Below are 15000 nucleotides of genomic sequence, written 5' to 3' on the forward strand. Positions count from 1 at the left end.
TCAATTAATGCGCGAGCACCTAAGCACAAATTGCATACGCGTCAACAACTGACGGGCCTATAAAATTCAAACGTAGAATACGATAGGGGCCCGCTGCAGTTGGGACGAACGACTACCCTATATCTATTTAATATGACGGACACACCTCTGCCATATATGTATATATATATATATGTGTGTGTGTGTATCTATCTATCTATCTATATATATATATATATATATATATATATATATATATATATATATATATAATTAATATAATGTGGTAAAAATTCGATATTAATTAATATCAATTTAATACCAGGAAACTAGCACATTAAAAGAATCAGAAGGCTCTTGAAAAAATGTTTTTCGAGATCCTAAAAGGATTATAGTACTTGTGTATATATATGTCTATATATCCGTCTGTCTGTCTCACTCTGTGTGTGTGTGTTATATATATATATATATATATATATATATATACATACACACACTCACTTAGAGAGAGGTACACACAGATGTTTTGGATGTCAAATTTTGAGCAGTAAGTTTGCAAAAAATGAAAATAAAAGCAATTAAATACACAAGTTTTACTGGCGCTTAATTGACGCAATTAAACAAAGGCTTCATATATATGTGTGTGTGTGTGTGTGTGTGTGTGTGTATTCGCTTTGTGTGCTGGTGATTGTCTACCTCGCTACTTCAGGAAATAAAGTTTATTTATATTATGAATGTGCGTGCGTGTGTGTGTGTAAAACCGTAATTGTTTGTTGGCGAGCTTTTTTAAGTTTCTGGCAGACATCTCGACTATCGCAACTTCTCGTTGAAACTTATCTTATTCCTAGTCTAAAGGTGTATGCATGCGTTTGTATATACGTGTTTATATATGCATGTGTGTGTGTGTCTGTGCGTCTTCGTTGAGTGTCTTGTGAATTGTTGTTGATTAATGAGGATGCCTATTTAATACATATTATAGAGAGAGGGAGACAAAACGAATTTTGTTCTTCTGTGAAGTAGGTCTAACCTGCATATTCTGATGTTTACAGTGTGTGTGTGTGTGTGTATAAAACTTTGGTCGCCCCGCCCTTTTTCACACACACACACACACACACACACACACACACACACATATGCACGTACACGTAGACCAGCTGTTTCTTCTATACATCAATCACTTTATCCTATTCACAACACTTTGATAGCCAGCGTGCACGCCCACACACACACACACACACACACACACACACATATATATATATCCCTAGTTTGTACATTTACGTTGCTCCAATTTAGATTTTAATCAGCATTTACAGACATAGATATGTGTGTGTGTGTGTGTGTGTGTGTGTGTGTGTGTGTGTATGTGTGTGTGTGTGTGTAACAGTCTTCAATGCATGCAAGATCCACTACATATATATATATATATATATATATATATATATATATATATATATATATATATCCGTCCATAAAGCTCTTAGCATCACAGCGTTTTTTCAAACCCTAAACCTGTTAGCCTATAGCCATGGGCTCCGTAGACCATCCATATCTATCTTTATATATATATATATATATATATATATATATATATATATATATATATATATATATATATTAATGTCATGGTGACTTTGATAAGACAAATTTCTTGAAACTTATCAAGCTTCTTGTCTTAGCCAAATCATCGGAGTGGGGGATCGATCTTTCTTGTTTAGCCCCTCCCCCCTCGTTCAACCGACTTCGACTGTTCGTCAAAGGAGCGCTCCAATCGTGGTTCTCCCGACGTAGAGCTTTGAATATCTAAGGCTTCTGTGATCACTTATTTTATCGACCCCGAAAGTTGAAAGATTAATAATACAATAATAATAATAATAATAATAATTCTTTGTACTATAGGCACAAGGTTAATGACTTAGGAGGTAAAGTCAATTACATCGGCCCCCAGGGATCAACTGGTACTTATTTTATCGACCCCCGAAAGAATGAAATGCAAAGTCGACCATGGCGGAATTTGAACTCAGGACTAATAAACACTAGCAAAATGTCACTTAGCATTTTGTCCAGCTTGCTAATGATTCAGCCAGCTCACCGTCTTAATTATCATTATAATAATGATGATGATACTTTCAAATTAATTGGTCGATAAATTAAGTACCAGTTGAACACAGGTTGATGTCATCGACACATCTCTTCCCCCCACCCCCACCCAAATGGCCGTCCTTGGGGCAAAATTTGAAGCCATTATTATTATTATTATTATTATTATTATTATTGAGGTTTAAGGTGGTGAGCTGGCAGAACCGTTAGCACACCAGGGAAAAATGCTTAGCAGTATTTCGTCTGCCGTTACGTTTCTGAGTTCAAATTCCGCCGAGGTCAACTTTGCCTTTCATCCTTTCGGTGTCGATAAAATAAGTACCAGTTATGTACTGGGGGCCCCCGATGGACTTGGCTAATTGCTGAATCCATTTGTGCACGAGGCCACAGCTTTTTGGCAAAAGTCCATGAGTTAACGAAGCTCAGACGCTGCAGTGCATATTTGTGGAGCAGTTACATCATATTTGTGGAGCAGTTACATCATACAGCATGAATTTCACACTGGCCTGGCTTGTGCTGCTGCCAGGCTTATGAAGTTTATCATGAAATAGCAATGCCCTCTGCTAGCATTGCGAGGTCAGGAATTTCTGGAAGTTATCCATAGGCGTAGGTGTGGCTGTGTGGTAAGAAGCTTGCTTCCCCAACCTCATGGGTCCAGGTTCAATCTCACTGATAGAATAAGTACCAGGATTTTGATATCTTTCTCCCTATAAATACATTTAATGGTCCATTGCGTGTCACCTTCAGCAAGTGTCTTCTACTAAAGCCTTGGGCCGACCAAAACCTTGTGAGGGCACTTATTCTATCGATATCCTTTGCCAAACCACTAGGTTACAGGAACATAAACATACCAGCATCAGTTATCAAGTGGTGCTTGGGGACAAACCCCACCCACACACACACACACATGATGGGCTTCTTTCAGTTTCCATCTATCAGATCCACTCAAGGCTTTGGTTGCCCCAAGGCTATTTAGAAGATACTTTCCCAAGGTGTCACACAGTAGTACTGAACCCAGAACCATTTGGTTGGGAAGCAAAATTCTTACCACACAGCCATGCCTGTACCTATATAATTTATTCAGTACCAAATGATCCCTGGCCTTGCTCTGGTCTGTGGTACAGCAGTTGGGGTCTGGGGTCCCTTGTATTAAATGCAAAGCTTGAGGTACCACCATCCAAATACTAGGTCATTGGCTACAAATCTTATCAAGGAAAATAGATCAGGTCAATCCCCTAGTGCATAACTGGTATTTTATTTTATTGATCCAAAACTGGGAGGATAAAAGGCTCAGTAAACTGACACTTGCTTCATGCTCTTGCTTGATGAGGCTGGGGTCATTGCAGGTCCCAGTGATGAGGCTGGGGTCATAGTGGTCCCAGAGCCAACCAGAACTCTCCATCGCTGGCGTCTTTGTGCCAACCTCTCTGCATCTTGCAAAATGGCGTCAAGCCTCTGCAGATCTTCTTTAATCGTGTCCAGCCATCTGTTGCGGAACCTGCCACAAGGCCTGGTAGGATGGTCTTGGTGGAAGACAGAGGACATGTCCGTACCAGCACATGTGACGGATAGCTGTGAGGTAGGAGGCTGCAGCTGATGGACTAAATACCACAATATTTTATTTTGTCAGTTCATAAATTGATGGATAAAACACCTGCTCAGAGCAGTTACTCTCTTACCTATCAGCATCTGCACATATACAGCCATGTGCAATCATTCATGTGTGCTCGTTCATTCACTCTGTTACTTGCATATGCATATGCTCGCTCACTCAATTACACATTCACTCAAGCATAGACAGTCATAAACACAAGTGGCCATCCTGCCTTCATTCAAACAGGTTCCTTACACTTACGTTTTGCAATATTTATTACTTACCATTATCCTCATAATAAAAATACAAAAACAAAGCATCCAGTGGCTTTGCTCTTTCAAGGACATATGAAATAAGAGACCCCCCCCCCCCTACCTGAAAAACAGTTAAGGGCTGGTGACAGGAAGGGAAGGGTATCCAGCCATTGGAAAACATGCCAAAACTGACAGTGGCGCTTAGCACAGCTCTGCAGCTTGCCAGATCCTATCAAACCATTCCAACACGTGCCAACATAGAAAAACGAACATTAACCCTTTCGTTACCAACGCGGCTGAAACCGGCTCTGACTCTGTAGTACAAATGTCTGGTTTTCAAAAATTCTGAATTAAAATCTTCCACCAAACCTTAGTCGCAATTCATGTTCCTAACACTAGCTGAATGTTAACTAAGTTATTTTACTAAATTCTTTGTTATATTTAACATTATTTGAAAGAAACACAGAACATCTCAACAGAAATATGGCAACAAAAGGGTTAAAATATATAATAGAGAAACAATTCTTAACCCTTTCGTTACCAACCTGGCTGAAACCAGCTCTGGCTCTGTCTTGTTTCCATAAGTCTTGAATTAAAATCTTCCACCAAACCTTAGTCACAATTTATGTTCCTAACACTAGCTTAATGATAACTAAGTTATTTTACTAAATTCTTTGTTATATTTAAAGTAATTGAAAGAAACACAGAGCATCTCAAAATAAATACAGTAACAAAAGGGTTAAATGACAGTGATTTTGAGAAGGACTCATTCTCACACATCATCCTGAGAAACTCATTCTTACACTCTCTCTCTCTCTCTCTCTCTTTTTCTTCTTGCAGGCAATTCCTATCCTGCTTGGTGTTGGTGTTGTTGTCATGACGGCAATCCTGGCCAAACACTTGTTCTCAGGCAGCAAGAAACCCAAGGTGACGCTTGAGAACAAAGACGTAAAGTATGCCTTGAGGTTGGTTGACAAAGAGGTAAGAAAAACCTTTCATTTTCCTTCCATTTCTTCTATCATTTATATATACATGTGTGTGTGTGTGTGTGTATTTTTTAATTTGTTTCGGTTTTCTGACTGCAACCATGCTGGGGCACTACTTTGAAGGGTTTAGTCAAGGGAATCTAGCACCCCCACTCCTTTTCAAAAATATACGGACACAGATCGTGTCGTGTAGCCAGCTGGAGACGAGGTCTCCTGGGGCTAAATTACAGCAACATTCGTCCTAAACCAGGACTGCCATGTTACGTTGGCAAACAATCTTCACTCCAAAGTACTGTTGCTGAATAACTCTCGTTGCGAGATTTACAAATAGTAATTATCATCATTTAACGACTGTTGTCCTTGCTGGCATCAGTTGGATGGTTTGACCAGAGCTGATGTGCCACAGAGCTGCACCAGGCTCCAGTCTGATTTGACATGGTTTCTACAGCTGGATGCCATTCCTAACGCCAGCCACTTTACAGAGTGTGCTGGGTGCTTTTAATGTGGCACCATAAGTGCTTTTTACATGGCACCTCAAAGGTGCTTTTACATGACACCGCAAGGGCATTTTCATGTGGCACTGCTACGAGTGCTTTTTATGTGGCACTGGAACAGAACCCTTACAGGTCAATCCTCTCCACCAGGGAGACAGGGCTTAACTTAACCCTTCTGCTGTGCAGCGTGGGTCTTCTTGAGCACAACAAGGCACCAGACATCTCAGTCCTTTGTCCTCCTAACTTTCTCATTATTACGCTGGGGTCTTGAATAAATTAGCATAAAACTTTGATTGAAGATTATAATGCAGATGATTCTCAAACAGTAAGTTTGTGTCATAAGACCTGGGTCAGTCTCAGTTGGGTTGCTATTAAAAAGGGTTAAAATAAATGTCATGCTTGGTTTACTCCAACAGAGAAAAATATAAGCCTGAGAGGAATATTCCTTTTGCCCTTCCCTAATTATGAGTTTTCACTTTCTCTCTATTTTTCTATATTTGGAACATGACCTTTGGCATTGTTTCAACAATTATGTCATTTAGATTTATGACAGCATGACACCTCTGATTAATGTCTCCAAAACTATTCAGGTGTCATGACACTCAAAATGAAAACTAAGTAGACATTTGTTTTTAACGTATGGCATATAATCCCTCTTAACTTTTTTATTTCTTGGAATTTTTTTAGAAGACTTTTTGTGAATTTGGATTCTATATGCAGGAATTTACAAGACTAGGGTGCTTAAAGCAGAACTCCACTCTCTTTTACTTGTCTCAGTCATTTGACTGCGGCCATGCTGGAGCACCGCCTTTAGTCGAGCAAATCGACCCCAGGACTTATTCTTTGTAAGCCTAGTACTTATTCTATCGATCTCTAAGTTACGGAGACATAAACACACCAGCATCGGTTGTCAAGCGATATTGGGGGGACAAACACAAATACACACATATATATATATATACATATACATATATATACGATGGGCTTCTTTCAGTTTTTGTCTACCAAATCCACTCACAAGGCTTTGGTTGGCCCGAGGCTATAGTAGAAAACACTTGTTGCCCATGGTGCCACACATGTGGTTGGGAAGCAAGCTTCTTACCACACAGCCACGCCTGCGCCTATGTGCTGCCTAAATCTGTATTTGTCCTATGTATGTGCTGCAGATGTTACACAACTTTGTCACGTCTCAGTGTCATTGTGAGGGTGTGGTGGTCATGTTAGTGACACTGGCTTGGTTGTGGTTGCGGTTGCAGTAGTGGAATGGAGTGAACATGAAGGAGATCTGGTTTCATTTTCAATATGCCACACCTCCATGATAGCAAACCGTGCTTTGCAAAAGGTGCCCAACCCCACAAAAATCGCACTGCACTACCATCACATCAACATCGAGTGTGGGGCAACCTTTACTGAGAAGTGGGCTGCATGAGATATGGCTCCTCATCGAGGGAAGGGGACACACTTCTAAAAGCAATTCAAGGGTATTTATTCTTTAACTTGTCTCATTCATTAGACTGTGGCTATGCTGGGGCACAGCTTTGAGGAATTTTAGTCAAAATAATCATCCCCCGTGCTTATTTTGAAGCCTGGTACTTTCTGTATTGGGTAGGTGTGAGAAGCCTGACTCGGTCAGTTTAAACATAAAACAGAATATTTGGGTCAGATATGGTCAGTTTAACCCTTTAGCATTCAGATTATTCTATCAAATGTAATCCTTGTTGATTCACATTGTTTTCGGTTAATCATGCATTTTATCTCTAAGCTTCAGAATTTCATTGATGTGATTCTTTACATTTAAGATGACATTGTAGGGTAGGTGTGAGAAGCTGGATCTGGCTAGTTTGAACATAGAGTTGAGTAGTTGGGCAGGATATGACTGATTTAAGTCCTAAAAGCTTAACCCTTTAGCATTTAATCCGGCCATATTCAGCGCAAATATTCTACCTGTTTTATGTTAAAACTGCCCAGATCCAGCCTCTTACACCTACTCTACAATGTCATTCTAAAAACATCCAAACACACCATTGAAATCATGAAGCTACGAGATAACACATGCAGTCCTAAAGGCTTAAACAAACTCCCTGCACAAGTCATCGGTCATCCTTAAAGATGACTAGATGGTCCTCATCACAGATGGACAAACGTGGAGCCCTGAGTAAGCCAACAGGATGGCCATGGATGGCATACCTTTCATCATATACCTTCACAGATAGAGCTGGCATGATGACTAGTCAGAAATAGACTGCGCTTTTCATTCACTCTAGAGACCGACAAACACCGTCGTGATTTCTTTAACCAACTGTGACCCGCCCACCCACCCATACAAATATTCTGGCCGGATTCCAAATGTAGCAACTTCTCTGTGCTATTATGTTCCAACATAAACGAGATTTTCAGTTCTCTTTACAAATAAAATGGTGATAGAGTAACAATACAATTCATTTTTATGGAGAAACTGTGTCATCTTTTGTTGTGGCTGAGAAAACCTGTATTATATCTGTATTGAAATGTTAAATAGGTACACACACACACATATATATATATATATATATATACATATACATATATATATATCTGTGTGTGTGTGTGTGTGTATAAAGACCACATATGCAATAGCTGTGTGTATTTGTATGTATTTTTATGTGTCTGTGTTGAAATGGTAAGTTGGTGCATATATATATATATATTTATATATAGTGTGTGTGTGGTGTCAGTGTGCATTGAAATGTTATGTAGATATATTTATATATAATAACCAAGCTGAAGAGCAAATATGTGTGTGTGTATGTGTATATATATATATGTTTGAATGTGTGTATACATGTACGAATATGTGCGTGTATACATGAATGTATTTGTGTAGATGTAAATGTATGATGTATTTGTGTACGTGTGGGTATGTGTGTGTATATATATATATATATATATATATACACACACATACATGCATGCATGCATACATATACATTTGTAGTATGTGTAATGCTGTTTGGTTTGAACAAATGAACAAAAATATATGTCCTTCCCAAGGGCAGTCAACCATGGAAACTTTTCTCCTTGCTCACAAAGCTTTCTCTTTTCGTCATGAATAGCTTAACATATTTTACTATTTCTCTCCTCTTTTATTCACCTGAGGCTGATCGTCACAAATGACTGAGCAATAGGTTATTGTCAGGACTTGGACTTTATTTTTTTTGTTTTACTTGATATTGATGTGCAGAGGAGGAGGAGGTGGTGGTGGAGTTGGGGGGCTTTATGCATATTTTACACCTGTTACGGGCAAACTGAATCTCATGAGATTTTCAGAATGGCCACGCCTAACGAAAAATCATCTTGAATTGTTTTATTAGTGAGGCTTACCTGATGATGGGCCATGTCTCACATGGGGCCCACGTCTTGATTAAAAATAGGCTCCTGTCTGTGACTTGACCTTTTCCCAACGTACACAGCTTCTTTCACTGTCATATCTCTAAAGACCAATTCCACAGAGCAAGTGCTGTTACTGTTTGTTGCAAGTCAACTAAGCAGCTGAATGATTCATAGGGTCAGTTTGTATCTGCTCTGTTTCTGACTTGCAGGTGCACCCAAGGCCAATGTACCATATAGTCAAGGGCTCCTTACCTAACAAAAAATTACCTTCTCATGCACCCCACTTCTCGTGAAATGTCATCCATGTGTGTAACTAAACCTTCCCCCCACATATACAACTATTTCGCTATTGGGTCTCAAAGGACCAGTTCCGCAGTTCTGTTGTTAAAGGACCAGTTCTGTTACTCTTTTACTTGTTTCAGTCATTTGACTGCGGCTATGCTGGAGAACCGCCTTTAGTCTAGCAAATCGACCCCAGGACTTATTCTTTGTAAGCCTAGTACTTATTCTATTGGTCTCTTTTTGCCGAACCACTAAGTTACGGGGACGTAAACACACCAGCATCGGTTGTCAAGCGATGATGGGGGGACAAACACAAACACACAAACACACATATATATATATATATATATATATATAGATATATATATATATATATATATATATATATATACATATATACAACGGGCTTCTTTCAGTTTCCGTCTACCAAATCCACTCACAAGACTTTGGTCAGCCCGAGGCTATAGTAGAAGACACTTGCCCAAGGTTCCACACAGTGGGACTGAGCCCGGAACCATGTGGTTGGTAAGCAAGCTACTTACCACACAGCCACTTCTACGCCTATTGTTAACATTTGTTGTATGTCACCTGGTAGTTGAATGATTCCTTGTTTGCTTCGTACCTGGTTTGTGTTACTGCCCAGCAGTGATTGCAAGGATATTCAAGGCCAAGATGCTACATAATCTTGAATATCTTTAATAATGTAACCTGCTTGATGCTTGGTGAGGTCTCATGCAGCCCACTTTTCATAAAAAGTTGCTCATGTCTGTCACTAGATCTTTCCCCAATATACACAACTTTTGTGCTGTTGGATCTCAATAGACCAGTTCCACAGAACAAACACTGTTATAATTTATCGCATGTCTCCTAGTAGTTGAGCAATTGATAAGTTGATTCATACTGGGTCTGTGGGTTAAAAAGGTAAACCAGTCCAAATATTCTCTTTTTTTATGTTTAAACTGGCCAAATCCAGCCTCTTACACCTTCCCTACAATGTCATTCTGAGAATAAACAATCACATCATTGAAATCCTGAAGTTATGAGATGATGCATAATTAATTCAAAACAATGTGAATAAATAAGCACGTTACATTTGACGGAGTGAGTAATCTGAATGCTAAGAGGATAAATATTGAAACCTCAAAGCTATGAGATGATGTGTGATTAATACAAAATGATATGAAATAAACAAGCCTAACATTTAACTGAGTAATCTGAACAGTAAAGGCTTAAGATTATAGGGGTTGATTTAAAACCCTTTCACCATCATTTAACATCTGTTTTTCCATGCTGGTATGGGTTGGATGGTTCGGCAGGAGCTGGCTAACTGGAGTGCTGCATCAGGCCCCAATTGTCTGTTTTGGAATGGTTTCTACAGTTTGGTGCCCTCCCTTATGCCAACCGCTCTACAGAGTGTACTGGGCGCTTTTTACTTGGCACCACTGAAAAATAAAATAGCATGGTTATTCCAGTAATTATGGTAAATATTTACCAAATATTAGAATTGGTATTTTCTGCAAGTCCTGTTGCCTCAATAAACTTGACATGTCTCAAGAGAAAATAGTTTCAAACATGAGATTCTTCAACAAAAGATAGATTGGGATATAAAACTGCTTTCTGCAATTAAGGGTAATTAAATTTTGATTGGTTATATCTGATTTTCTGCAATAAAAGGATTAACCAATGATAGCAACAATGATGAGGCTGATTACACTAACGAAGTTGATTATGATATTGATGACATTCCTTATTCTCTTTATATTCTAATTAACTAATATTAACCCTTTGACAGCGAAATTAATTTTCATGGTTATTCCAGTATTTATGGCAAATATCTACCAAAAAAATATGGAATTGGTATTTTCTGCAAATCCTCAGAAAACTTGACATTCTACAACAAAAAAATACATTGGTATAAAACTGCTTTCTGCAGTTTAGAGTAATGAAATTTGGAGTGGGTATATTGAATATTTGCCGTAAAATGAGTTAAGGGAGATGTGGCTGTTATGTCTGACAATTCCATAACGGTACTCTTTGTTGGTGATTTGGTCTACATTTGAAGCTAAGTTACCATGTTTACAATAGACGCTGCCTCCACCATCACCACCCATTCCGTTTCAGTTTGTAGTCTAACTCTAATGGTATTTCTTCTTCTCTGTTTTCTCCTCCAACCACCACCATTGCTGCTGCTACCACCTCTGTAGGAAATCAGCCATGACACCCGTCGATTCAGGTTTGCATTAACGTCTCCCGAACACATATTGGGTCTACCTGTAGGTAAGTGGCAGAAGATATTGCCATATATTTTCTACCCCCCCCCTCTCTCTCTCTCATGCTCTCTCACCTTTCTTGCACTCTCTCTCTCTTCCTTCAATCTCTCTGTTCTGCTGTCTCTCTCTTTCTCTCTCTCTCTCTCTCATGCTCTCTCACCTTTCTTGCACTCTCTCTCTCTCTTCCTTCATTCTCTCTGTTCTGCTGTCTCTCGTGCTATCTCTCCCTCTTTCTCTCTCTCTCTCTCTCTCTCTCTCTCTCTCTCACCTTTCTTGCACTCACTCTCTCTTCCTTCAATCTCTCTGTTCTGCTGTCTCTCACGCTATCTCTCTCTCTCTCTCTCTCTCTCTCTCTCTCTCATGCTCTCTCACCTTTCTTGCACTCTCTCTCTCTCTTCCTTCAATCTCTCTGTTCTGCTGTCTCTCACGCTATCTCTCTCTCTCTCTCTCTCTCTCTCTCTCTCTCGCTCTCTCATGCTCTCTCACCTTTCTTGCACTCTCTCTCTCTTCCTTCAATCTCTCTGTTCTGCTGTCTCTCACGCTCTCTCTCTCTCTCTCTCTCTCTCTCTCTCTCTCATGCTCTCTCACCTTTCTTGCACTCTCTCTCTCTCTTCCTTCAATCTCTCTGTTCTGCTGTCTCTCACGCTATCTCTCTCTCTCTCTCTCTCATGCTCTCTCACCTTTCTTGCACTCTCTCTCTCTTCCTTCAATCTCTCTGTTCTGCTGTCTCTCACGCTATCTCTCTCTCTCTCTCTCTCTCTCATGCTCTCTCACCTTTCTTGCACTCTCTCTCTCTCTTCCTTCAATCTCTCTGTTCTGCTGTCTCTCACGCTATCTCTCTCTCTCTCTCTCTCTCTCTCTCTCTCATGCTCTCTCACCTTTCTTGCACTCTCTCTCTCTTCCTTCAATCTCTCTGTTCTGCTGTCTCTCACGCTCTCTCTCTCTCTCTCTCTCTCTCTCATGCTCTCTCACCTTTCTTGCACTCTCTCTCTCTCTTCCTTCAATCTCTCTGTTCTGCTGTCTCTCACGCTATCTCTCTCTTTCTTTCTCTCTCTCTCTCTCTCTCTCTCTCTCATGCTCTCTCACCTTTCTTGCACTCTCTCTCTCTTCCTTCAATCTCTCTGTTCTGCTGTCTCTCACGCTATCTCTCTCTCTCTCTCTCTCTCTCTCTCTCTCATGCTCTCTCACTCTCTCTCTCTTCCTCTCTCACTCTCTCTGTTCTGCTGTCTCTCACGCTATCTCTCTCTCTCTCTCTCTCTCTCTCTCTCTCTCTCATGCTCTCTCACCTTTCTTGCACTCTCTCTCTCTCTTCCTTCAATCTCTCTGTTCTGCTGTCTCTCACGCTATCTCTCTCTCTCTCTCTCTCTCTCTCTCTTTCTCTCTCTCTCTCTCTCATGCTCTCTCACCTTTCTTGCACTCTCTCTCTCTCTTCCTTCAATCTCTCTGTTCTGCTGTCTCTCACGCTATCTCTCTCTCTCTCTCTCTCTCTCTCTCTATCTCTCTCTCATGCTCTCTCACCTTTCTTGCACTCTCTCTCTCTCTTCCTTCAATCTCTCTGTTCTGCTGTCTCTCACGCTATCTCTCTCTCTCTCTCTCTCTCTCTCTCTCTCTCTCTCTCTCTCATGCTCTCTCACCTTTCTTGCACTCTCTCTCTCTTCCTTCAATCTCTCTGTTCTGCTGTCTCTCACGCTATCTCTCTCTTTCTTTCTCTCTCTCTCTCTTTCTCTCTCTCTCTCTCTCTCATGCTCTCTCACCTTTCTTGCACTCTCTCTCTCTCTTCCTTCAATCTCTCTGTTCTGCTGTCTCTCACGCTATCTCTCCCTCTTTCTCTCTCTCTCGCTCTCTCTCTCTCATGCTCTCTCACCTTTCTTGCACTCTCTCTCTCTCTCTTCCTTCAATCTCTCTGTTCTGCTGTCTCTCACGCTATCTCTCTCTTTCTTTCTCTCTCTCTCTCTCTCTCTCTCTCTCTCTCATGCTCTCACACCTTTCTTGCACTCTCTCTCTCTCTTCCTTCAATCTCTCTGTTCTGCTGTCTCTCGCGCTATCTCTCCATCTTTCTCTCTCTCTCTCTCTCTCTCTCTCGCTCGCTGTTTCCTTTCTTTCTATCTCTTCTCTTTGTCCTCTACAGGTCAACATATCTACCTGTCTGCTACGATCAATGGTGAGTTGGTTGTCCGACCTTACACCCCTGTGTCCAGTGATGAGGAAAAAGGTTACATGGACCTTGTCATCAAGGTATGACTAGACTTTTTGTTTTTCTTTTTTTGTTCTCTGTTTCTGTTGTTTTTTTTTCACTTTATCAACTCTTATCAACCCCTAAAAGGATGACAGGCAAAATCTCCCGCTATGCATTTTGCCTGGTAGATTTTAATAATTGCTTTCTTTCTGTTAAAATGACATACTTAAGACTAATTAAAACTTTATTACAATATAGATGGCTAAGTTGACATGAGTAATTTCCCTCGTTAGACACTTGACTGGCATGCTGCATTTGACACCTATGTGTGTGTGTGTCATCATCATCATCATCATCGTTTAACGTCCGCTTTCCATGCTAGCATGGGTTGGACGATTTGATTGAGGACTGGTGCAACCGGATGGCTACACCAGGCTCCAATCTAATTTGGCAGAGTTTCTACAGCTGGATGCCCTTCCTAACGCCAACCACTCAGAGAGTGTAGTGGGTGCTTTTACGTGTGTGTGTATATATATATATATATATATACACACACACTTCGCTAATCCCAGCAGGATAACCCCTTTCCTGAAAATTTGAATGTACATAACACACAAACTCCACACGCAGAAGAAATATTCCCCCATGACACACACAAGCATATGAACATTACCATCCGACACGGCTATTTGCCCAAAAGCCAAATCCAAGGGAGATAACCACTTGAAAGATGTCTTCTAAGAGTAGCGCCCCTTGATTTATTAATTTCTTTGAGAATATCTGCAAATTCACCGAGACTGTGTTTAGCCAAAATGGAGACGAACACCATTCCTCCATGTGATTGGCTTGAAAAAATTAATAAGATATTTTTCTTAACATGGAACCAGTGGTAGCCTTAATTCACAAATAAATTCTATCTACCTATTTCTTTACTGCCCACAAGGGGCTATACACAGAGGGGACAAACAAAGACAGACAAACGGATTAAGTCGATTATATCGACCCCAGTGCGTAACTGGTACTTATTTAATCGACCCCGAAAGGATGAAAGGCAAAGTCGACCTCGGCGGAATTTGAACTCAGAACGTAACGGTAGACGAAATACCGCTAAGCATTTCGCCCGGCGTGCTAACGTTTCTGCCAGCTCACCGCCTTTATAAATTCTATCTACCAAGAGAAAATAGTTTCAAACATGAGTTTCTTCAACAAAAGATAGATTGGGATATAAAACTGCTTTCTGCAATTAAGGGTAATTAAATTTTGATTGGTTATATCTGATTTTCTGCAATAAAAGGATTAACCAATGATAGCAACAATGATGAGGCTGATTACACTAACGAAGTTGATTATGATATTGATGACATTCCTTATTCTCTTTATATTCTAATTAACTAATATTAACCCTTTGACAGCGAAATTAATTTTCATGGTTATTCCAGTATTTATGGCAAATATCTACCAAAAAAATATGGAATTGGTATTTTCTGCAAATCCTC

At 40.2% G+C, this 15000-nt stretch overlaps 1 protein-coding gene across 4 annotated transcripts in view; it reads left to right on the forward strand.

The window, feature by feature from the left end:
* The window catches only part of LOC106880033 (NADH-cytochrome b5 reductase 3), a 36990-nt gene that overhangs the window by 16759 nt on the left and 5231 nt on the right, over positions 1–15000 (forward strand). For all 4 annotated transcript variants that reach the window (XM_089341278.1, XM_089341276.1, XM_089341279.1 and 1 more), the window contains 3 exons: positions 4768–4908; positions 11263–11335; positions 13457–13563. In XM_089341278.1, the coding sequence (XP_089197404.1) occupies positions 4804–4908; positions 11263–11335; positions 13457–13563 (285 nt within the window). In that variant the 5' untranslated portion in view covers positions 4768–4803. The remainder of the gene's footprint in view (positions 1–4767; positions 4909–11262; positions 11336–13456; positions 13564–15000) is intronic.

Source organism: Octopus bimaculoides, chromosome 24 (genome assembly GCF_046866305.1).
Source record: "Octopus bimaculoides isolate indiv1 chromosome 24, ASM4686630v1, whole genome shotgun sequence".
Taxonomy (NCBI): Eukaryota; Metazoa; Mollusca; class Cephalopoda; order Octopoda; family Octopodidae; genus Octopus; species Octopus bimaculoides.